We start from the raw sequence: 23581 nt of genomic DNA on the forward strand, positions 1-23581 counted from the left end.
AGTGGTCTGATATATTTAAAACAGCACAAGAGAAAAACTTCTAGCCAAGAATCTTATATCTAGCAAGACTGTCTTTCAAAAATGAGGGCGAAATTAGAATACTGACAGATAAACAGAAACTGGGGAAGTTTCTGGGCAGGAGACTGGATTTTCAGGGGGTGCTATGGGGTGTGCTGGAGCCTGAAAAGAAAGGGCGGGGGGGGTCTGGAGGGGAGTCTGGAGGTGAGAATTATATCAGTGGGGGTGGCTAGGAGTGTCAAAAGAGTGGTGAGGGTGGAATGTCACGGATAAAACTCAGGTGGTCAGGAATGGGCTTAGCCAAAAGTGTGAAGCACTTGTATTCAGGAAACTGCAACTCAATGTTGAAATAATTTTAAAAAGCCCTAAGTAACTGGAGGAACTTTCCATGCTCATGGATTGAAGGACTAGATATCATTAGGATGTTCGTTCTACTCAGGTTGATATACAGATTTGGTGCAGTCCTGATAAAAATTCCACCAGCATTAAAGAAAAAATTGAAAACACAATCATTAAATTTGTTTGGAGGGGTAAGGAGTCCTGAATAGCCAGAAACACCATAAAAAGGAAAAGTGAACCCTCATCTCCAGACTTTAAATCATAATACCTACTATAGTGGTAAAAACAACATGGTACTGGCCTAAAGACAGACACAATAGATCAAATGGAACCAAATTTATGGTTTAGAAACAGACCCTCACAGGTATAGTCAAGTGATTTTTGACTAGCCTGTCAAACTGACAAAGCTCAGGCAGAACAATTCATTCAACAAATGGTGGTGAAAGAATTAGACATCCATAGCTGAAAGAAGGAAAGAGGACCCCTATCTCACACCTTCTCCAAAAACTAACTCAAAATGGTTTGGGGAACTAAGGATAGAGGCGGGAGCCGTGAAGCTTCCAGAGGAGATTGTTGGAGGATATTTTCGGGACCTGGTGGTGGGTGGTTGATTTCTGGAGAGGATGAGAGAGGGACTGAGTGGACTGCTGATATTTGATGTATGTGGAGGTTTTGGTTAACTTTGCTGTGGAATTATGGGGATGTGTGGAGTGGATGGTGACACACAGTGAGTGGCAGCTGGTTTGTAGGTAGGGATGTGACTAAGAATGGTGGTCTGGTTATGTGGATCCTGGTTGACAGGGTGCTTGGGAGTGGTCTGAGGGCTGGACAGCACAGTGGACTGGGAGGTGGGTGAGAATTGTAGTTGATGGTACAGATGCAAGAGTGTCCTTTGTTAGCTAGAATAAATGTGTATCACTGCTGCGGAGTGTTGGGAGTGTGGAGAAGCTTGGGAAAAATATGGTTGGAGTGGCCTATGGACTGTGGTTCGTAGTAATAACATAAAATTCTTGCATCTATGCAAAAGATGTACTGTGTTGATACTGAGGCAGTGTGGAAAATGTCAGCCAGATGCACACTATGGACATGGCAATAATCAGATGATATTATTTTATCTGTAGCAAATGACACACCACATGTGGTGTGTTGATGGAAGGGTGTTGTTTGGGAATTCTGCACATGTGCATGATTGTTTTATAAGTTTACAACTTCTGTCATAAAAAAACATTTCTAAAAAATAATAATAGGGTGGATTGGGGGAGAAACACACCAAATGTAAGATAAGCACTATGATTAGTAGTAGGATTTTGACAGTGTTCTTTTATAGTTTGTAACAAGCATCTCAGGATGGTGCAGGGTGTTGGTGGAGGGTTGATGTATGGGACCCCTGTGTGATGTTATGCATGTTTGCTTTGCAGGTTCACAATTTTTACTATACACTTAATTGTTTATGTATGTTCATATATAAATGATATAAAGATAATAATTTGATTGGTTAGGGGAAAAATTGTTTAGTAGTAATATTTTGACAATGCTCTTTAATCATTAGTTAAAAAGGTTTAAAAACAATGCAAGTTATTGGTGATAGGGTGAGATGTTATATATGCTTGTTTGATGTTATATATGTTTGTTTTGTAATTTTGCAACTGTCATACATTTATTGTTTATGTATGAGTGATATATTTCAATAAATTAAAAACAAATTAATTTAAAAAATCATTGAAGTCAGCAGGGAGTGGAATGACATTTTTAAAGTGCTGAAATAAACCATCAATCAAGAATTCTCTACTTGTCAAAATGTCCTTTAAAAATGAAGAGATCAAGATGACATTCCCAATAAAATCTGAGGGAGTTTGTTGCTGGTATACCTTCCCTACAAGAAATGTTAAAGGTAGTCCTTCAAGATGAAATAAAAGGACACTAGCAAGTAATCTGAAGCCATATGAAGAAATAAAGAACTCTGGTAAAGGTAACTACACAGGAAATATAAAAGCCCATATTATTTTAATTTTAGTTTATATCCTCTCTTTTTATTTCCTACATGACTTAAAAGACAAACGCTTAAACAATAATTACAAATATATATTAATGAGAACTTTGTGACAATAAAAACGGAGGTGATGGAGCTGTACAGGAGCAGAGTTTTTGTATGCTATTAAAGCTAAGTTGGTATCAGTTCAAACTAAAGTATTATAAATTTAGGATGCTCTTAATTGTCTCCATGGCAACCACCAAGAAAACATCTAATAAATATATATAAAAGGAAATGAGGGAATCAAAATGGTACATTTACTATAAAAATTAATTAAACACAAAAGAAAGAAGTAACCAATGACATGAGTGTCAAAAAAAAGTATATTAGAAAAGAAATAGCAAAATGGCAGCAGTAATTACTGATCAGTAATTACTTTAAATATAAATGAATTAAATTCCCCATTCAAAAGGCAGAGATTAGCAGACTAGATTTTTTAAAAAATGCAATCCAACTATATTTTGTTTATAAAAGATTTACCTTAAATTGAAAGATACAAGTAAGACTGAACGTGAAAGGATGAAAAAAATATTCCATGAAAATAATGGTTAAAATAGGGCTGGGGTGGTTATACTAATATTAGACAAAATATACTTTAAGTCAAAAACTATTAAGGAGGGAAGTGGATGTGGCTCAAACAGTTGAGCTCCCGCCTACCACACAGGAGGTCCTGGGTTCAGTTCCTGGTGCCTCCTGGAGAAGATACACTGGTGCAGCAGGCAGGCACAGTGAGCTGACATGGTAGGATGATGCAGCCGGGAAACACAAGGAGAGGGGACAGTGGGAGATGCAGCAGACCAGGGAGCTGAGGTGGCTCAAGCAAATGAGCGTCTCTCTCCCACGTGGGGGGTCCTTTGTTTGGTTCCCGGTGCCTCCTAAAGAGAGGACGAGCAAACAGAGCATAGAACAAATGGGCACAGAGAGTGGACAGTGAGCCCAGGAAATGAGAGGGTTGGGGATGAATAAATAAAGTAAATCTTAAAAAAAAAAAACTTATTAAAGGAGACAAGAAGGATGTTATATATTGAAAAAGGTCAATTCATCAATTCATCAAGATATCTTTTATAAGCAGACTTAACAATAGAGCCCAAAAATATACGCAGTGAACATTTACACAATTGAAAGGAGAAACAGTTTTACAATAATTGTTGGAGACTTCAATACATCACTTTCAGTACTGGATAGAACTTCTAGACAGAAGGTCAATAAGGAAATAGACATCATAAACAACATTATAAACTAAATAGAGCTTACAGATATATATGAAACACTCCATCTAACAAAGAAAAGAACAAACTCTTTTTCAAGTGTACACAGAACATTATCCAGGGATAGACTATATGCTAGGGCATAAAACAAAACCTCAAGACATTTTAAAAAAATTGAACTCACATAAAGTATCTTTTCCAACCACAGTGGAATGATGCTAGAAATCAGTAACATAAGAAAAATGGGAAATTCATAAATATGTGGAAATTAAATGACAAACTATTAAATAACTGATGGGTTAAAGAAGAAGTCACAAGGGAAATTAGGAAATACTTAGAGATGAATGAAAATGAAAACAAAACATAACAAAACTTATGGGATACAGAAAAGGCATTGCTCAAAAGGAAACGTAGGCAGCGGACTTGGCCCAGTGGTTAGGGCGTCCGTCTACCACATGGGAGGTCCACAGTTCAAAGCCTGGGCCTCCTTGACCCGTGTGCAGCTGGCCCATGATCAGTGTTGATGCGCGCAAGGAGTGCCCTGCCACGCAGGGGTATCCCCCACGTAGCGGAGCCCCACACGCAAGAAGTGCGCCCCATAAGGAGAGCCGCCCAGCGTGAAAGAAAGTGCAGCCTGCCCAGGAATGGTGCTGCACACACGGAGAGCTGACACAGCAAGATGACGCAACAAAAAGAAATACAGATTACCGTGCCACTGACAACAGAAGCAGACAAAGAAGAAGACACAGCGAATAGACACAGAGAACAGACAACTGGGGTGGGGGGGGGGAAGGGGAGAGAATTGAATAAATAAATAAATCTTAAGGAAAAAAAAAAGGAAATGTATACCTATAAATGCCTATATTAAAAAAGAAGAAAGATCTCAAATCAATCACCTAACACTTTCACATCTTGAGGAACTATAAAAAGAAGGGCAAACTAAACCCAAAATAAGCAGAAGAAAGGCAATAATTAAGATTAGAGAGAAATGAAATTGAATAGAAAAAACAATTGAGAGAACCAACAAAACTAAAGATCAATAAAGTTGACAAACCTTTTGTTAGACTGCCAAAGGAATAAAGAGAAAAGGCATGAATAACTAAAGTCAGAAATGGAAGTGAGGCATAACTACTGATATTACAGAAATAAAAGATTATAAGCAAATACTATGAACAATTATACATCAACAAATTAGGTATTCTAGACAAAAGGGCCAAATTCCTAGGAAGACACAAATTACCTAAACAGACTCAAGAAGAAATACAAAATTTCAACAGGTCTATAACAAGTACAAAGACTGGATTAGAGTGGATTACTATATTCTACTATAGAACTATTGTGACTCTAGCAATGGAAGAAATTATATCATTGATGTGGAGACAGTGGCCATGGGAGTAGCTGAAGGCAGGGAAAGGGAAAAAGAGGTGTGATATGGGGGCATTTTGGGACTTGGAGTTATCTGAATGATATTGCAGGGACAGATGCAGGACATTATATATTCTGCTATAACTCACTGAATGGCCTGGGAGAGAGTGTAAACTATAACATAAACTATAATCCATGCTGTGTAGCAGTGCTCCAAAATGTATTCATCAAACGCAATGACTGTACCACACTAATGAAAGAAGTTGTAGATGTAGGAGGAGTGGGGTGTGGGGAATGGGGTATATGGGAACCTCATATATATATATTTTTTTTTCTTAAGATTTATTTTTTATTTCTCTTCCCTTCCCTGCCCTCCTCTCCCCCAGTTGTCTGCTCTCTGTGTCCATTCTCTGTGTGTTTTTCTGGGTCTGCTTGTATTCTTGTCAGCGGCACCCAGAATCTGTGTCTCTTTTTGTTACGTCACCTGGCTGAGTCAGCTCTCCATGTGTGCTGCACCACTCCTGGGCAGGCTGCACTTCTTTCACGCTTACGGGGCGCACTCCTTGCGCGTGGGGCTCCCCTATGCAGGGGACACCCCTGCATGGTATGGCACTCCTTGCGCGCATCAGCACTGCGTGTGGGACAGATCATCACATGGGTCAGGAGGCCCTGGGTTTGAACCTTGCACCTTGCATGTGGTTGGCGGATGCCCTATCTGTTGGGCCAAATCCGCTTTCCTCGTATATTTTTTTAATGTAACATTTTGTGTGATCTATGTATCTTTTTTAAAAAAAAAAGATAAAAAGGAAAGATAAAAAGAAAGATAAAAGTCATAATAGGATTGTCTAGCAAAATAAACAACAAACAAAGAAAACCTCCCAAGAAAGAAGTGTCCAGGACCAGATGACTTCACTGGTAAATTCTACCAAACATTTAAAGATAACTTAATATCAATCCTTCTGAAAATCTTCCAAAATATTGAAGTGGAGGGAACACTTCCTAACTCATTCAGTGAGGCCAGTATTAAGTTGATTCCAAAGACAGATAAAGACAGCACAAGGAAAGAAAATTATGGACCAGTTTCCCTTATGACTACAGATGCACAAATCCTCAGTAATATCCTAGCAAATCAAATCCAAAAGCGTATTAAAAGGATTATACACTGTAACCAAGTGGGATTTATTTCAGGAGTATAAGGATAGTTCAACATACAAAATCAATATAATATACACATTAATACTATGAAAAGAAAAAGCACATGATCATCTCAACACATGCAGAAAAGGCATTTGAAAAAATTCAAAATTCTTTCTTGATTAAAACATTTTAAAAACCAGGAATAAAAGAAAACTTCAACATGATAAGGGCCATTTATGAAAAACCCACAGCTACCTTTCACAGGTGAAAGACTTTGAAAGCTTTCCTCCTAAGATCAAAACAAGACAAAGATGCCCACTTTTACGACTACTATTCAAAATTGTACTAGAAGTTCTAGCCAGAGTAATTACACAAGAGAAATAAATAAAAGACATTCAAATCATAAAGGATGAAGTAAATCTGTAATAGCAGACAACATATTCTGCAGAATGGAAAAGCCAATCCTCAAATTCATATGGAATTTCAAGGTGCTCTGCATAGAAAAAAACAATTATGAAAACAAAGAATAAATTTGGAGGACTCACACTCCCCAATTTTAAAAATTACTACAAAGCTACAACAGTGTGATCCTGGCATAAAGGTAGACATATAGATCAATGGCATAGAATTGAAATTCTAGAAAATAGACCCACACATTTATGGCCAACTGAATTTCAACAAGGGTGCCAAGTACATGCAATAGGGAAAGAAGAGTCTCTTCAACAGTGCTAGGAAAACCAGCCGTCCACACAAAAAAGAACGAAGTTGGATCCCAACCTCATGCCACAATAAAAAATTAACTGAAAACAAAACAAGGTCCTAAATATAAGAGCTAAAACCATAAAACTCATAGAAGATAACAAAAAATCTTCATGAAGTTGGATTTAGTAATGAATTTTTAGATATGACAAAAGATTTATAGTATAGTTAAATTTGACTTCATCAAAATAGACACAGACAATGGAATATCATTCAGCTATAAATAGGAATTAAGTTCTAATACATGCTACAACATGAATGAATCTCAAAAACATTGTGCTAGGTTGGAAATAAGCCAGACACAAAAGGTCATATATTATAGGATTTCGTTCATATAAAATATCCAGAATAAGTAAATCTACAGAGACAGAAAGTAGATTGGTGGTGCCAGGGGCTGGAGAGGGGAGAATTGGGAGTAACTACTTAATGAGTATGAGGTTTTCTTTCAGGGTGGTGACAATATTTTGGCATTACATAGAGGTGGTGTTTGTACCACATTGTGAACATTCTAAATACCCTTGAATTGTTCACTTTAAAATAGTTAATTTTATGAAAAATTCACCTAGATTAAAAAAAAATAGAACACTTTGCATTAAGCCTTTAATCAAGTTTAAGGCTCAGGCTTAAACTGATGGCACCTCTGTGCTATACCCTGCAAATTTTATTATAGCAGTGGTTGACATTCAAACTTTTTGCTTTAAGTACTCCCAAAGGAATTTTTTAAAACTGTTTCCTGCTTATACATTGTGGATATTAAGTAGACATTAAATTGACATCTACACTTTTTTGTTATAAGTTTAAATATTTTAAAACAAAAACATAAATGGCATTTTAAAACTGTTGGCTAAACCCTTTCAAATATATCTAATGGAATATACATATCAGTGATCTGATTTACTCCATCATATATTTAAAAATACATAAACAAGGGAGCAGATATGGCTCAAGCAGTTGAGTGACTGCCTCCCATATGGCAGGTCCTGGCTCAGTTCCCAAGTGCCTCCTAAAGAAGACAAGCAAGACAGTAAGCTGACATGATGGGCTGGTGCAACAAGGTGACACAAAAAGCAGGGAGCAGAGGTGGCGCAAGCAGTTGGGCGCCTGCCTACCACATGGTAGTGCCTCATAAAAAGAAAAGCAGACACAGAGTGCACAAAGTGAACAGACACAGAGAGACAGCAGACAGTGAGTGCAAACAACGGGGGTGGGAGGGGAGAAATAAATAAAATAAATCTTAAAAAAAAACAACTAGCAGACTGAGCAAAAAAAAAAGAGCAGATGAGTGTACACAATGAACAAAAACAAAGAGCAAACATGAGGGAGCAATGATGGGGGGAATAAAATATTAAAAACTAAAATAAAATAAATAAACAAGGGGAGCGGGTGTAGCTCAGTGGTTGAGTTTCTGCTTCACATGTATGAGGTCCTGGGTTCAATCCCCAGTACCTCCTAAAAATAAATAAAAAATTTAAAAATACATAAACAAATTTCTTTTAAAGTCAGAAATTTTCTGCTTGAACTCCTATTTCCATTTCACTACTCCCATAAAATTTTATACTAAGGTACTACTTTTTTATACTTGGAAGTCTTCTATTGCTCTTCCTATATTTCTCTGTAACAAAAAACATGTATTTTACATTTTACTATGAAGTGCTATGTGTTAAAAAAATTCCTTCTGGATTGAGTTATCATTACAATTATCAGCATAGAATCAATTAAAACAATATTGGTATATTATAATCTTAGTATTAAATATAAAAAGTAAATTTTATTGGAAATGCATCTCTTAATGAGATGGATGGAAATAAGCATTTATTAAAGGTTGATCAAAGACATTAGCTAATTGATCTTTAGTTTGGCATCCTGGATGTATTTATACCTTAGGGCAAAAAAAGTAAGATCTAAAGTACTATCTGGACTGGGTGAGAGATGTGCCTTTCTTTTATAATGTAGAGAAGGATGATAGTGAGAGAGATGATAAAAAAAAAAAAAACGTCCACTTCAGGAGTCTTTTAAGGCCAATAAGTTTTAGAATATAGAACATAATGAAGTCGAGGACCTGGAAATTGATTCTCTTAAATTACATACAGCCACATAATCCTTGGAAAGTCTTCTCATGCTTTAGTTTGAAGAGTAAGGCTACAAAATAACTCATTGCCAAAATGTACTTAGCTTCCATGCATCACTTTACTTAACCAACAATTATTTTGTGAGGGCCCATAAATCATTTTGTGAACAATGCAGGAAATGAATGGTTGGTAAGATGGAAAGGAAAATGGATACTGAGCATTTTCTATATGCCCAGAACTCTGGCATAAAAGAAGAACAAGACTCTATGTCGTCTCTGTCATCATCTCTGGGGGACAATAAAGTACAGTAATAATAAAGTGCAGTATGTACAAATAAGGATATAACAGGATTGCCCATTGCCTCCATTTGTTCACCCCTCTCCCATTCTCAAAGAGGATCAGGTAAAAAATTCATAGGTTATTGTGGAGGATAAGAAGTATCTCAGTATCATTTGAGACATTTTCAGTTTAATGAATGGTCAGTTGTGTCCCGTGTAAACTTCACTGCTGTTGCTCTGTGTTTTTCTTTTCTTTTTTGTTCTATGCGTTTTTAACAATATATGCCAAGCGAACACATACTAAATTTCATTAACTTTACAACAAAGTGTCTCCCATATTTACAAGGTAAAATTTTGGGATCCTACCTACTGTGTTGTAGAGGGATCTCATGTGTTGTTCTCACCAATCAGTATTCTCCTTTGTGCAAATTACAACGAAGTCCCCTTTGTGCTGACAAATCACAAAAGGAAAAGTCCACCTAGTAAGCAAGAGCTGAATTTCATTCAGTCCTTAGGCCAGCGGTGTGCTGGTAAATGTTTAACAACCATCTCAGTGTGGTGGGATGGGATCATTTGTAGCATCTACCACTTTCAGTGGTATATACACACACAAGATGGCCAATTTCCAGCTACCAATGTGAAATCAGCCAGCTCACAGAACTTCTAGAAATTTAACAAGTGACTATGAGCTAGCTCCAGCACTCCACTGGCACTCCTCTCAGTCCTCTGCAGAGTGCCTTCCCATGGTACCAAACTGCACCAAGGTCCACGATGATCCGGGTCACGGTGCCTGGCACCAAATTGGTTTGAGCAGCTGAATTCACTTGGAAAGAGCAAATGCTAAGGGTTAATGGGCATATATGGGTGTTTCATGCATACTGTTAATACAACTGTATTAAATTTCATTTCAACCTCTTTTACTTCCACTCCGAGGAGACACCAATACTATTGTTCCACAGATAAAAATCAAAAGGAAGGGAGAAGAATCTCCAGAGGTTCTACTATGGACAGTGGGTAGACCATTTTCTGTAACGGTTACAGCCGTTCATTCCTCTTTTGCAGATGCCAAACATCTTCCTATATGTTCCTTTCAGTTCACTGGACTACACTGCTTGTTTTAAAAAAAAATCCAGAGGTGTTTTTTTTTGTTGTCAAAAAAAAATTTCAAGGACAGGGATTTTGGTTTTATCACTAACAGCATTTACCCATTTGACACAGTAGAAAGTACTTACAGAAATCCCCTGTGAGTGACTTCTGCAGCAAAACACTGCTGATTTTGTAAGATAACCCTCATATCCCATGAGCGACAGGTCTTGATCTGGGCTTGAGAGATGTAATATTTTGATAAAAAACGGCACTTCCTTTTGAAGCATCTATTTGCGTGTGCTGAGCAGCACCGCTGGAACCTCAGCGAGTGCCAAAGCGAGGCTGACTCGGTCTCTCCCAGCTTGCTCCAGTCATAGACCCCTCCCTTCACAGTCTAAATGTAGCAGTAATTAGCATCCATAAACCACAAATGTGGCCTGTAGTGCCCCGCCACCCCCCCTCTGCTTAAGAAGCATCAAAGTAATTTGTACTTCTCATGAATGCAAAAAAATTGTACACCTCAAAAGGGATGGAGCCTATGACATGGAAAGCTACTGAAGGCTAGAGCTCTCCTATAGGGAGAAGAATTTTTTTATCCCAGCAAACTTTGTAATTAAAGTTCTTATCTTTGGTTTAAGTAGCTACACCACACAAGGTGTCACAATAGAGAAAATTTAAGGCCTTTCAAAAAATGATAAAATTCAAATTTTCTTATGGACTCAGAAAAGGCTCATAACTCGTAAGTCAGAAATAAATAAATCCATGGATTTGGCCACTATGTACAGTTCATGTAAAAGAAATCTATTTCACGTAGGTGTTGTGAAGATGTAATGTTCAGCTGTGGAGAGTTGGGAGATGAAGTGTAACTGTGTGACTCAGGCAGGGTAAACAGCTGGTGCTGACAGGGACCTGAGATATAGCACACACTTTTTGTCCCTATTTTCTCCAGAACAAACAACTGGCGAAGGAGAAAGAGATGGTGGCAGTTTTGGGGCTGCAGGAAAATGGAGGCCAGCAGAGAGTTAAATGCAGGGGATCAGTAGCCAAATTCTCTGATGATTCAAAGAGGGAAAAAAAAATGCCATCAGCACATGCATGTAGAATCACAACCTCTATCTATTAAAAAAAAAACATACAGGCTGCTATCTTTCCTTTTATTTTCTAAGTAGTTAAACATACAGGCAGAATCTTTCCTTTTATTTTCTAAGTGGTAAATGGCAAAGATGGGGATCCAATTTCAAAGAAAGAAGGACTGAAAAAAGCTGTGAAGGTTCTACCGGTTATTTCTCTCTCAGTTTACATTTCTTTTCTACTGGGGCTTGCTGGAATGACATTCTACCATCTTGTTTCTCATCTCTCCCTACTTACATCCCTGGGTGTACCAATGTTAGACATATTTTACCTCTGGCCTTGATATCCAGAAGGCTTTTATTTTACCATGTTCCTTGCAAACATGGGCCACATACAAGCAATGGAAATATTCTTTCTCATGAGATGTTATGATATTGTTTTAACTTCGGCTTTTGACATCATGGTATCTCACTGACATTTCAGATCCAATAAGAAGGTTTCAATATACTTTGCATTCAGTAAGGTGCCTATAACACACCCGGAATGCATCAGCTTTTAAAAACATAAAGACATAGGCTTCCCTGGGTTATTTTCTACAGCTCTAGATTAGTCTTCAACAGTTGCATTTGGTCACTACTACAAAGAGAAATAATCATTGTTCGTAGGTATCAATCAATGGGCAGGCTGGAAAAAGAACCCCGAATCTCTTCATTTCAATGAAGTTGAATTATAACATTTCAGAGCTAAATATTTTTAGAAAGATGTGATACTGGCTACTAAGACTCTTTTTGTCCAAAAAATTTATTATGTAATTAGAGTGAAAGCTTGTCATATACCAACTCCAGCTTCTCATATTGGAATATAAGCAGGTATTTAACTGCTAATCAAACAAACTCCAAAATTTCAACTTAAGCAATACTCAGAGAGGAAAATGGAAAGGAACAAGAGCTGGAATAGTACAAGAAGGCCACATAGAGGAAATAAATTTGAGTTGACTTAAACATCTCCAGTGCATTAGTCAAACAGATAAAAAATTTCAGGAATAAAGAGGGACCAATTAAATAGTAACACAACATTTAATCCATACATGGTTTTGTTCCTGTCTAATTAATCTATGTCAGTTTTAGTGGTATGGAACTATAACAACTATATATGCATGGGATAAACAGCTGTTAGTGATATCTATTTTTTTCTAATTTTTTTCCATATTTAGTGTGATGCGCTTTAAAATCTTTATATGACTAATGATCCTTCTGAAGACCAGAAGCTTTCTTAGTTCATAAAAATGCCTGAAGTCTGCACAAATCTGGTCCACAGCCACATTTTGTAACTAAAGTTTTATTAGAACATAGCTACACCCAAGTGAATTTATGCTAAATGTAATAGCTTTTAAAATGTTTTTTTCCAAATATTTTTTTCATTTTTCAAACAACAAATCTAGTTAGGTAAAGACGTTTCCCTCCTAAAAATTAATCTTTCTGTAAGAGTATGGAGAACAAAATAAAGTGAGTACTTCTATTAGGAGTTGAAATTTTCCTACAAAACAATTTTCTAAGAGCTGGAAACCTATAAAGATGTACATGACACATCATTTCTTTAAACATATAAATTAAATATGTCAATAATTCTGAAGTTAAAACATTCCAAGGTCTTAGTTTCTAAAACCTTTCAGAGGACATTTTTTTAAAAGCTCACATTAAACTTAAATAGAATAGGATTCTGTAAGGCGTGCTTCAAAGTTTTGATAATTGTTACTACATTGCAGCTAAATTTCGCCAATCACCTTCAAAAGTACAATCCTAATTCTGGTCCCAAAGTTTCCCCACATTGGGTATGGCAGAAGTTCCCTATTGTGCACTAGGTATATTTGCTATCAGGCAATGCCACTTTTCAATTACATTAAAAAAATAATTTTTATAATTTCAAAAATAATTTAGTATGTATACTTTGTGCATACTGATCATATACTATCTTTTTAAAAAGCAGGGGCCTGGTAAACACCTTTCCCAAGGGTATATAACCCAGATTAAGTGCCAATATTAATAGCACAGTAATAAGTCTGGTGGTTAATCACAAAATAATGGATCAAAGAACTGCAGAATGATCTAGTCTCTACCAAGAAGTGCATGAACCTACCAACCTCTAGCAGCTGGGAAAAAAAGAATTTCTGTAACAAATATCCCATTAACCCATTGACATATAATTGGAGGTGTGGGACAGAAATGGCATAGGCAGCTGTAATAATTAAAGAATACCCAAACTGAGTGGATCACAGAGACAGAATCTCTTTTATTTTCTCTTTATGTAACATTTCTGGAACAGGGTCAAATGCACAGACATAGTGGCTGAAGGCCTGCAATTTATTTTATGGGTTCCTAGAAAAGTCCTTGGCTTTGGGTTTTTATAAATTTTGTTTTACATTCCTACCGATAAATGGAAAATATTTGGTTTCTTGTTTATGTTCAGGTATTTAGTGTTTCTTACTTTTTTTTTTCAACTACCTGAAAACATTCTAACATAAATTATAGGTTCCCAGACCAAAAGTTGTACAGGGATCACCATTTCAAACACAAACTTAATGGTATTACCTAGCAGGATTCAGAAACCCTAGCTCAGAAAATTGCAAGCCAAAGGCACAGTTATCATTTGCCTCATTCTGAGTGTGACTTCATGGATGTCACTTCAAGAAGTTGCATGAAGCTGGTAGAACACCATATACCTTTCCTCAGCACTAATGACCACATCCTGTGCCAGGCAGCATTTTTCAGTCTTTGTGGTTAGGAACCAGCACAAATTAATGTACAGCTTGGCAGAGCTGGAATATTAGTTGACACTGTGATTTGAATCTCAGAAGTTTTAGACAAGAACTCTACTTCTTGGCCTTTTTAAGAGATATTTAAGAAATGAAAGAAAAAGAAAAAGCTCTCAAGAAACTTCTCTCTTTTTATTTTCTTTTAAGAAACACATATATACATAGATACATATGATTAACCTAGGGATTTCATTTAGTCATTCACTCAACAAACATTTATTGCATACATACTATGGACCAGACATTGTTCTAGGTGCTGCAAATAACTAGCAGTAAAAAAGATATCAAGATCCCAGCTCATGAAGGGTGAAGGGAAAGAGACAAAGAAATAAACAAAAAACCTCCAAAATGGTCTGTGGAAAGTGCCATGCAGAGGATTAAAATAGGGTCTGTTTTAGAAGAGAGTAAATGGGTGGTCATGAAAAGCATCTCTAAAGAAGTCACATTTATGATGATATCTGACTGACATTCATAAGGCAATAGTGATTTATGAATATAAATATTAGAATGAAATGTGTGCAATGGTAATATAAATATAGTGCTCAAATTATGTAATGCTGGGAAGTAGATGAGGCTCAAGTGATAGGGCTTCTGCCTACCATATGGGAGGACCTGGGTTCGACCTCTGGACCTCCTGGTGAAAAAGAAAAAGAGAAAGTGTGCCTCCATGGCGAGCCGAGTACCCTGTGGAGGGCCAGTGCCCACGTGGTGAGCCAAAGGCCCAGGCAGTGAGCCAGTGCCTGCACAAGTGAATCACAAAGCAAGATGATGACACACCAAAAGAGAGACGAAGGGGAGAGTCAAGGTGAAGTGCTGCACAAACCAGGAACTGAGGTGGTATAACTCTCCACATCAGAGGTCCCCAGGATCGAATCCCAGTGAATTATAGAGGAGGAAAAAATGAGAAGAGAAGACAAAAAGAGAAACAGATACAGAAGATTACATAGCGAATGGACACAGGCAAAAAAAAAAAACAGCAGGGGAGGGGAAGGGGGGAAATAAATAAATAAAACCTTCTTTTTAAAGTTTTTTTTTAAATTATGTAAAGTTCACAAAAAAAGCCTAGAAGTAAATATTTCAAAATGCTAATAAGAGACTATCTTTGGGTGGCAGGATAGAGGTAGGTCTTCCCAAACTTTGTATTATATTATTTTTAAAATGGAAATGAGTAACATAAACATTATTTTAAAAACTAAAGTTAATATAAGCTTGAACACTTGAACATTTCTAAATTCCCAAAATTTGCTGATATTCTATAATAAACTACTAAGTACAAATATTTGTAAAATGAGCAAAACTGAGTCATTTCCATCTATATCCACAAATGCAAGTTTGGAGAGGCCCTGGTTTCTTCTACATGCTAAATCTTACCTATATCTATAAACATTAGCTTTTAGTTTGTACACTGTGGCTCACCTCCTATATCTTCATCTCCATTGGCTGGGCCTTCTGCACTGTCCACATTTTCTATTTCCTGAGGTTTGGTTAAATTGTTATTATTCAGATTCACTGCACCATCTAAAAGACAAAAAGAGTTTTAACCAGGACATCAACTTTAATGGGTTTTTATAAACATGTTTTAAGTAGATCCCATTCAATTTTCAGCTCTGACAATCCCTTAGTAATACAGTACCTCTTTAACATACACCCCAAGCAGGATGTATGTGAAAATGTTTGAGGTTTAAAAATAAGCCCAGGTTCCTGTACCTTTCCATTAGACACTAGTTTCTTGAATATTTCTTTCACCTGAGTTAAAATACACACAAATCCTTCTGGACAGAAATTTTTCTCTCCTTTGGTATTTGTCTCAAAATGTTTGGTAAGATGCGATTGCTGTTTATGACCAAAAAGTATTAATATGTAATGATAAGAAATAATGAACCTGAAAATATTGGCATAACCCAATTTGAGAAAGGTGTCTTCCTGAGAGAAAGCCTGTAAACTTATGTTTTTATGGAAAAGACATTAGTCCCCAAGTTTATTTTCCTAACATTTACTAAATGTCAGTACAAGGCTACAGATATGAAGAAGTCATAATTCCTGTCCTTGAGGAGCTTGTAATTTGCAGATGTAGATAAGATAAATACACAACTATAATGTAAGGGTGACTTGGAGAAGGGATTAAAAGAAAATATTATGGGAAAACATAAGAGAAAGTCAACAGACATCATAAGAGTTTAAGAAAGTCAACAGACATCATAATGTTTAAGAAAAAGCAAATTTATTAAAAATCAAGTTTAAGGGAAAGACAATTTTGTATAATAAGTACTGATAATACTAGAAGGAAAAAAGGAATAATGTAGGGCTGGAATTATTTTCACAGATAAGCACAGAAGCTTAATAAAAAAGAGAACAGAAGCAATTAAATGAAAAGCTACCCACTTTCTATCAAAATGCTTTCCAAAATTCAATAAAATATTTATTCTGAATAAAACTGCATGCAACAAGTTGTTAAAGACACTGAATCCTGTGGCATTTAAGTTGGGCTGAAATAGGGGAGAAGACCAGAAGCTCTACAATGGCATTTGTTTCAGCCGTAGTCATGAATGAGCTCATGGAACAGGACAGGTACTGGAATGCAGGGATAAAATGGAAACACAATTCATAAACTCTTATTTAAGTGTCCCTGAAAATCATCATGGACTGGTTTTTGATTTACAAATATGTAAAATTTCTAATTTCTACATATTATAATGTATAATCTATAAACTCCAATATACTACTCTAAATAGTGGCTCACTTTTCTCAAGCTGGAGATGACTAAAATAGAGTGCACTCTTCAACAATTAATAGGAGGTACAGGTGCAATTAAAACATGAGACTACAACTCACTGTAACATAAAAAGGCACTTAAGTGATAAGTTTTATAATATAACAAACTTTGACTCAAAAAAAGTGAGAAAACTTATTTTTAGGAAATAAATTATTTTAAATGTTTATGGTATTCTAGAGCAGGGGCTGGCAATCTATGGCCCAACAGCCAAATCCAGTGTGGCCTGTTTTGATATGGGCCCAGGAGCTAAGAATGTTTACATTTTTAAAGATTTGTAAAAGATACAAAGAATATGTGATAGAAACCATATCTTACCCACAAAGTCTAAAATATTTACTATTTGGCCTTTGGAGGAAAAATTTGTTGACTACTGTTCTAGAGTGAAAAACACAAGTCATTCAAATACACGTTGCTATTTTATTCAACAAAAACAAAAACTGTCTTAATCCAAATCAATTAAAAATTAAAAAAAAAAAATCCAGCAGTGATACAGGCAGGGTGTGGTTTGGTCTTATAATGTCAAAGAACTTGTATGATCTAAATGGATGATTTATTTTTGAATCAGGAAGCGACAACCACATTCCCCTGTGTACCCCCTCCCCCCATTCCTATAGCATTTTCAGAGCAATCAGAATAAGAACATTCCTCTTCCTTTGGTATTTCCTTTTTTTTTTTTTTTAAAGATTTATTATTTATTTATTTCTCTCCCCTTTCCCCCGACCCCAGTTGTCTGCTCTCTGTGTCCATTCACTGTGTGTTCTTCTGTGACTGCTTCTATCCTTATCAGTGGCACAAGGAATCTGTATTTCCTTTTGTTGAGTCATCTTGCTTCGTCAGTCCTCCGTGGGTGCAGTGCCAGTCCTGGGAAGGCTGCACTTTCTTTTGTGCTGGGCGGCTCTCCTTACGGGGTGCACTCCCCGTGCATGGGGCTCCCCTATGCAGAGGACACCCCTGCGTCGCAGGGCACTCCTTGCACGCATCAGCGCTGTGCATGGGCCAGCTCCACACGGGTCAAGGAGGCCCGGGGTTTGAACCATGGGCCTCCCATGTGGTAGGCAGACGCCCCATTCATTGGGCCAAGTCCGCCTCCCTTTGGGTTTTCCAATAAAGGTATACAGCTAGAGAGTTAAAACCCGATGTTACCTGTGGGCAGCGACTGCTCCTGAATATTTTTCAGTTCCACATTTGGTTGTATATCTGAAAAGAAAAGCGTTGTAAATATTAGCTACTTAGAGTAAACTTCTTCAGATCTGCACATTCCACACTTAGTAAGGGTAGCATTTTGGAAATCCTAGCAGAAGAGTTCCTCTTCAGAGGAGGACAATTTTTCCTTTATAGCCTTCCTAAAACTGCCTCTAGAAAAATGGAAAGAATAAATTTACACAGCAATGTTATTCTAAGAGCTTTCTGCCAAAGAAACAACACAGGGATCTATTTATACCAAAATGAGTAAAAAATGAATCTTATTAGATTTTCAGAGCTCCTTTATTCTTTTTACCCCTAACATTATGAACATTTTCCAAACATACAGAAAGAAAAATTAAAAGATTTGTACAATAAACACCCATGAACCCACCAACTAGATTCTACAATTAACATTTTGCTATTTATCACATATCTATCCACCTATTCATCACTCAGTCCAATTATCAATCTGCTTCCCCCCTCCCCCACCTGAGATGGCTCCCTCGTCTGTTTGCTTGTTGTTTGCGCTCCTTGTCTGCTCATTGTTTTGTGGTTTTTTACTCATCATTTTTTTTTCTTACCAAACCTGGTACCTCCCATGTGAGAGGTGGGAGCTCAACTGCTTGAGCCACATCTGCTCCCTGCTCATTTGTTTTTGCTTGTTGTCTGCTCATTGTTTTTTGCTTGATATCTGCTCATTGTTTGTCTTGTTTAGGAGGCATGGGAATTGAACCCAGGACCTCCCGTGTGGGAAGGTGGCACTCAACTGCTCGAGACACATCTGCTTCCCTCATCAATCCATTTACATTTTTGGTTGCATTTCAAAATAAGTTGCAGATATCAGTTTACTTCATCTCCAACACTTTAGCATGCCAATCATTAACTAGAGTTCAATATTTGTTTGCAAGGGTTTTTTTAGATAAAATTTACATAAAGTGAAATGTACAGATCATAAGATATTGTAGTGGGTTGAATGGTAGCTCTCCTACAGATATGTCCACGTCCAAATCCCTGGAACCTGTGAATGTAAGTTACCTGATTTAGAAAGTCTTTGCAGATGTAATTAAGGATTTTGAGATGAGCCAATCCTGGATTACCCAGGTGAGCCCTAAATCTAATAACAGGTGCTGTAATAAGATACAGATGAGGAAAAGACAGATGCAGAGTAGGCCATGTGAAGGTGGAACAGGGTGAGATGCAGTCACACACCAAGGAACACCTGGAACCAACAGAAGCTAAAAGAAACAAGGTATGGAATCCCTCTCCTAGAGTCCCTGCAGAGAGCACAACCTTGCCAACACCTTGATTTCTTTTTTTTTTTCTCCTTTAGGAGGCACCAGGAACTGAGCCCAGGACATCCCATGTGGGAGGCAAGTGTTCAACTGCTTGAGCCACATCTGCACCCCCACACCTTGATTTCTGACTCTGCCCTCCAGAACTAAGAGAATAAAATTCTATTGTTTATGCCACTAAGTTTGTGATAATTTGTTATGGGAGCCACAGGAACCATAGATTAGTTTGGCCTATTCTAGAACACTGCCCCCCCTCCCCCCCACACACAAAGGAATCATGCAGACATATGATGAAAAGTCTTTTGGCTAAGGCATCTTTCACTCAGTATGAGGTTTCTTGAGACACCCATGCTGTGGCATGCGCACTAGTTTGTCTTTTTTATTGCTAAGTAGTATTCCATTGTATGACTAGCCCACAGTTTGCTGATCCATTCTCCTGTTGATGGACACCTAGACTGCTTCCAGTTCTGGGCTATCATGAATAAAGCTGCTATGATTATTCTTTTTTTAAACTAATAAACTTTTTATTTTAGAATTGTTTCAGATCTGTAGAAGAATTATATAGATAGCATAGGGAATTCTATATACCCCACTCCTAGTTTTCCCTATTACTGACTTCTTGTGTACATTTTTCACAATTAATGAACCAATATTGATGCATTATTGTTAAAGTCCATACTTTATTCAGATTTCCTTAATTTTCACCTAATGTCCTTTTTTGTTTCAGGAGCTCATCCAGGATACCACATTATAGTTAGTCGTCATGTCTTCTTTTTTTTTAAAGATTTATTTATTTATTTTTAATCCCCCCCCCCCGCCCCGTTGTCTGTTCTCTGTGTCTGTTTGCTGCGTCTTGCTTCTTTGTCCGCTTCTGTTGTCATCAGCGGCACGGGAAGTGTGGGTGGCGCCATTCCTGGGCAGGCTGCACCTTCCTTCGCGCTGGGCAGCTCTCCGTACAGGGCACACTCCTTGTGCGTGGGGCTCCCCCATGCGGGGGACACCCCTGGGTGGCAGGGCACTCCTTGCACGCATCAGCACTGCGCATGGGCCAGCTCCACACAGGTCAAGGAGTTCAAACCCTGGACCTCCCATGTGGTAGACGGACGCCCCAACCACTGGGCCAAGTCCGTTTCCCCGTCATGTCTTCTTAGGCTCCTCTTGGCTGTGACAGCTTCCCAGACTTTCCTTGATTTTGATGATCTTGACAGTTTTTAGTAGTACTGGTCAGGTATTTTGTAGAATGTCCCTCAATTGGGATTTGTCTGATGTTTTTCTTATGATTAGGCTAACATATGCTCATTTTACACAAGGCTTGCTGTGACCATATGCTTTATATTGTTTTGAGTCAATACCAGGGGTGGAATTGCTAGGTCACAGGGCAGGAAGTTTAAATTAAATACAAACTTCCAAAACTTGTTCAAAAGTGATTGTACCATCCACAAAATATGGGAGTTCTTCCAGTTGTTCCACATCCTCACTAATATTTGATGATGTAAGAATTTTAAATAAGAGCCATTCTAATGGGAATAAAATCAGAATGGTACACTTTTATTTTAACTTGCATTTCCCTAAAAAACTAATAATATTGATCATCTTTTCACATGCTTATTCATTGCTTTTCTTTGTTGAGGGTCTGTTCAAGTCTTTTGTCCATTTTACATTGGTTTATGTTTTTATTATTTTCCAAGAGTTTTTGATATTTTACCAACACTAATTCCTTGTCAGATACACATTTTGGTAATATTTTCTCCCAATCTGTGGCCCACTTATTCATTTTCTTAATGGTATCTTTTAATAAGCAGGAGTTTTAGTTTTGATGAAATCTGACATATAAATTTTAAAATGGATATTTTCAGTCTAAGAAAACTTTATTCCCAAGTCATGAAGATATCCTTCTGACTTATCTTCTAGAAGCTTAATAGTGGCTCAACTGATAGAGCACCTGCCTACCATACAGGAGGTCCAGGGTTCAAACCCAGGGCCTCCTGGTCCATGTGGTGAGCTGGCCCACATGCAGTGCTGCAGCGCACAAGCAGTGCCATGCCATGCAGGGGCACCCCCCGCATAGGGGAGCCCCCCAAGCAAGGAGTGCGCCCTGCAAAGAGAGCTACCCCATGCAAAAACTCAGCCCAACTAGGAATAGCGCCACACACACAAAGAGCTGATGCAACAAAAAGAGACACAGATTCCTGGTGGCGCTGAGAATGCAAGCAGACACAGAAGAACATACAACAAATGGACACAAGAGATCAAACAACGGGGGAAGGGTAGAAAAATAAATAAGTCTTTAAAAAAATAGTTTTAGCTTTTATGTTTCAGTCTATGATTATCTTGAGTTAATTTTCATGTAAGTGTGAGAAGTTGAGGTTCATTTTTTCCCCCGCTGGATATCCAGTTCTTTCAGCACCATTTGTCACAAAGAATGTCATTTCCCGATTGTATTTCTTTGACACCGTTGTCAAAAATCAAACAACTTTAAAATTATGAGTCTATTTTTGGGCTCTCTATTCTGGTACAGGATAAATATTGTCTTTCATTAAGTCACTACCATAATGTATTGATGATTTATAATAAAGTTTTGAAGTAAGGTAGTGTAAACCCTCTAGCTTTTTCTTTTTCATTATTGCTTTAGCTATTCTAGGTCCTTTGCATTTACATATACATCTTAAAATATGCTTATTTATATATACAAAAAAGTCTGGAGAAATTATGATTGGGATTGCACTGGATAGATCAGTTTGAGTCTTTACAAAATTATTGAGAGTCTTTCAATCCATGAATAGCTCTCTCTGTGTAGTTAGTTTTTGGATCTAGAGTTGTTTTTTCATAACAATTTCAATTTCTTTAATAAAGGTTTAATCAAATTTTCTACTCCATTTTGAAATAGTTTTGCCAAGTTTTATTTTTTAAGGAATATGCCCATTTTATCTAATTTATTAAATTTATTGGCATAAAATTTGTTCAAAACATTTCCTTGTTATCCTTTTAATATCTGTGGGATCTGTAATTATATTCCCCTTTTCCATTTTTGATACTAGTAATCTGTATTCTCTTTTTCTTTGTAATCTAGGGACTTATAAATTTTTAAAAATATTTTCAAAGAACCAATTTCTGGCATGGTTTCTCTATTTACTGATTTTTTGCTTTTATTAGTTTCTTCCTTATACTTACTTTGAGTTTAATTTGTTCTTTTTTTAGCCTTTTAAGGTAAAACTTCAGCAACTCATTTTTTCCCTTTCATCTTTTCTAATTATAAGCATTTATAGATATACATTTCCCTCTCAGCACTCTAATTATTATCTGTGGGAGGTCTGGTTTAATAGGAGGTATTCCTCCATTACTAGAAATCAAAGCTCCTCTTTGTTCTTTATCTTACTGACAATCACACACTGAAAACTGTTCAAGATAGCACTGATTTCAGATTATCTAGGCTATAATCAGGTCATATTCCAGATTTTTAAATTTGAAAAACACAGCCACTATATTTATTTTCTATCCTAATTTAAAATTTTTAACATGGCAGCCATCAGATGTTAGAGCAAAGCACAAAGGCAGGGAAAATACACATATTTTTAAAGAAAGCAGCTCACAACAAGAAAAAGGCTGAACAATCAACAATTCTTAGGCCTGCCTCAATCAAGATGACAGAGTAAAATGTTTCAGGGATCCATTCCAACAGAAGCTTTGAACAACCAGTAATAACTGGTAGAAACATGTCTCTCACAGCTACAAAAAAAAAAAAAAAAAACAGTTGAAGGACTGTACCAAATAAAGAAAAGGGGTACTTAAAAGCAGTATGAGCTCATGGCACCCTGGTCAGCCCCCTTACCCACTCTCTACCAGCTATGACAGAGCCAGTACATAATCCCAGTGCTTGGTTCCCAGGTCTTGGTTTCCTTGTGCACATGCTGAGAGCATGTATGTCTGCCTCAGTCTGTCTTCTGGTAGCCTGAAGGATTCAGCATCCCAGAACCTGTCCTGTGTGGAGAAGGCAGTACATGGAACTCTCCTACAATACACTGTGGGAAAGCAGTCAAACTGTGCTGCCTGGAGCAAGGGATTGCTGGCAGTACGACATACAGTGTAATGCCAGGGACTGTGAGGAAACTTTCTAAAGGAAGAGGGGACATTTATATCTGTGGAAATAGGAATTCCTC

The 23581-nt window shown here is 37.3% G+C and overlaps 1 protein-coding gene across 1 annotated transcript in view; it reads right to left on the bottom strand.

The window, feature by feature from the left end:
* Positions 1 to 23581, bottom strand: part of IKZF3 (IKAROS family zinc finger 3) — a 111905-nt gene that overhangs the window by 49648 nt on the left and 38676 nt on the right. Inside the window, exons 2-3 of the mRNA XM_058284169.2 lie at positions 18091 to 18144; positions 15591 to 15692 (exon numbers count right to left, since the gene is read on the bottom strand). Coding sequence (XP_058140152.1) covers positions 15591 to 15692; positions 18091 to 18144 — 156 coding nt within the window. The remainder of the gene's footprint in view (positions 1 to 15590; positions 15693 to 18090; positions 18145 to 23581) is intronic.

Source organism: Dasypus novemcinctus, chromosome 21 (assembly GCF_030445035.2).
Source record: "Dasypus novemcinctus isolate mDasNov1 chromosome 21, mDasNov1.1.hap2, whole genome shotgun sequence".
Classification (NCBI taxonomy): Eukaryota; Metazoa; Chordata; class Mammalia; order Cingulata; family Dasypodidae; genus Dasypus; species Dasypus novemcinctus.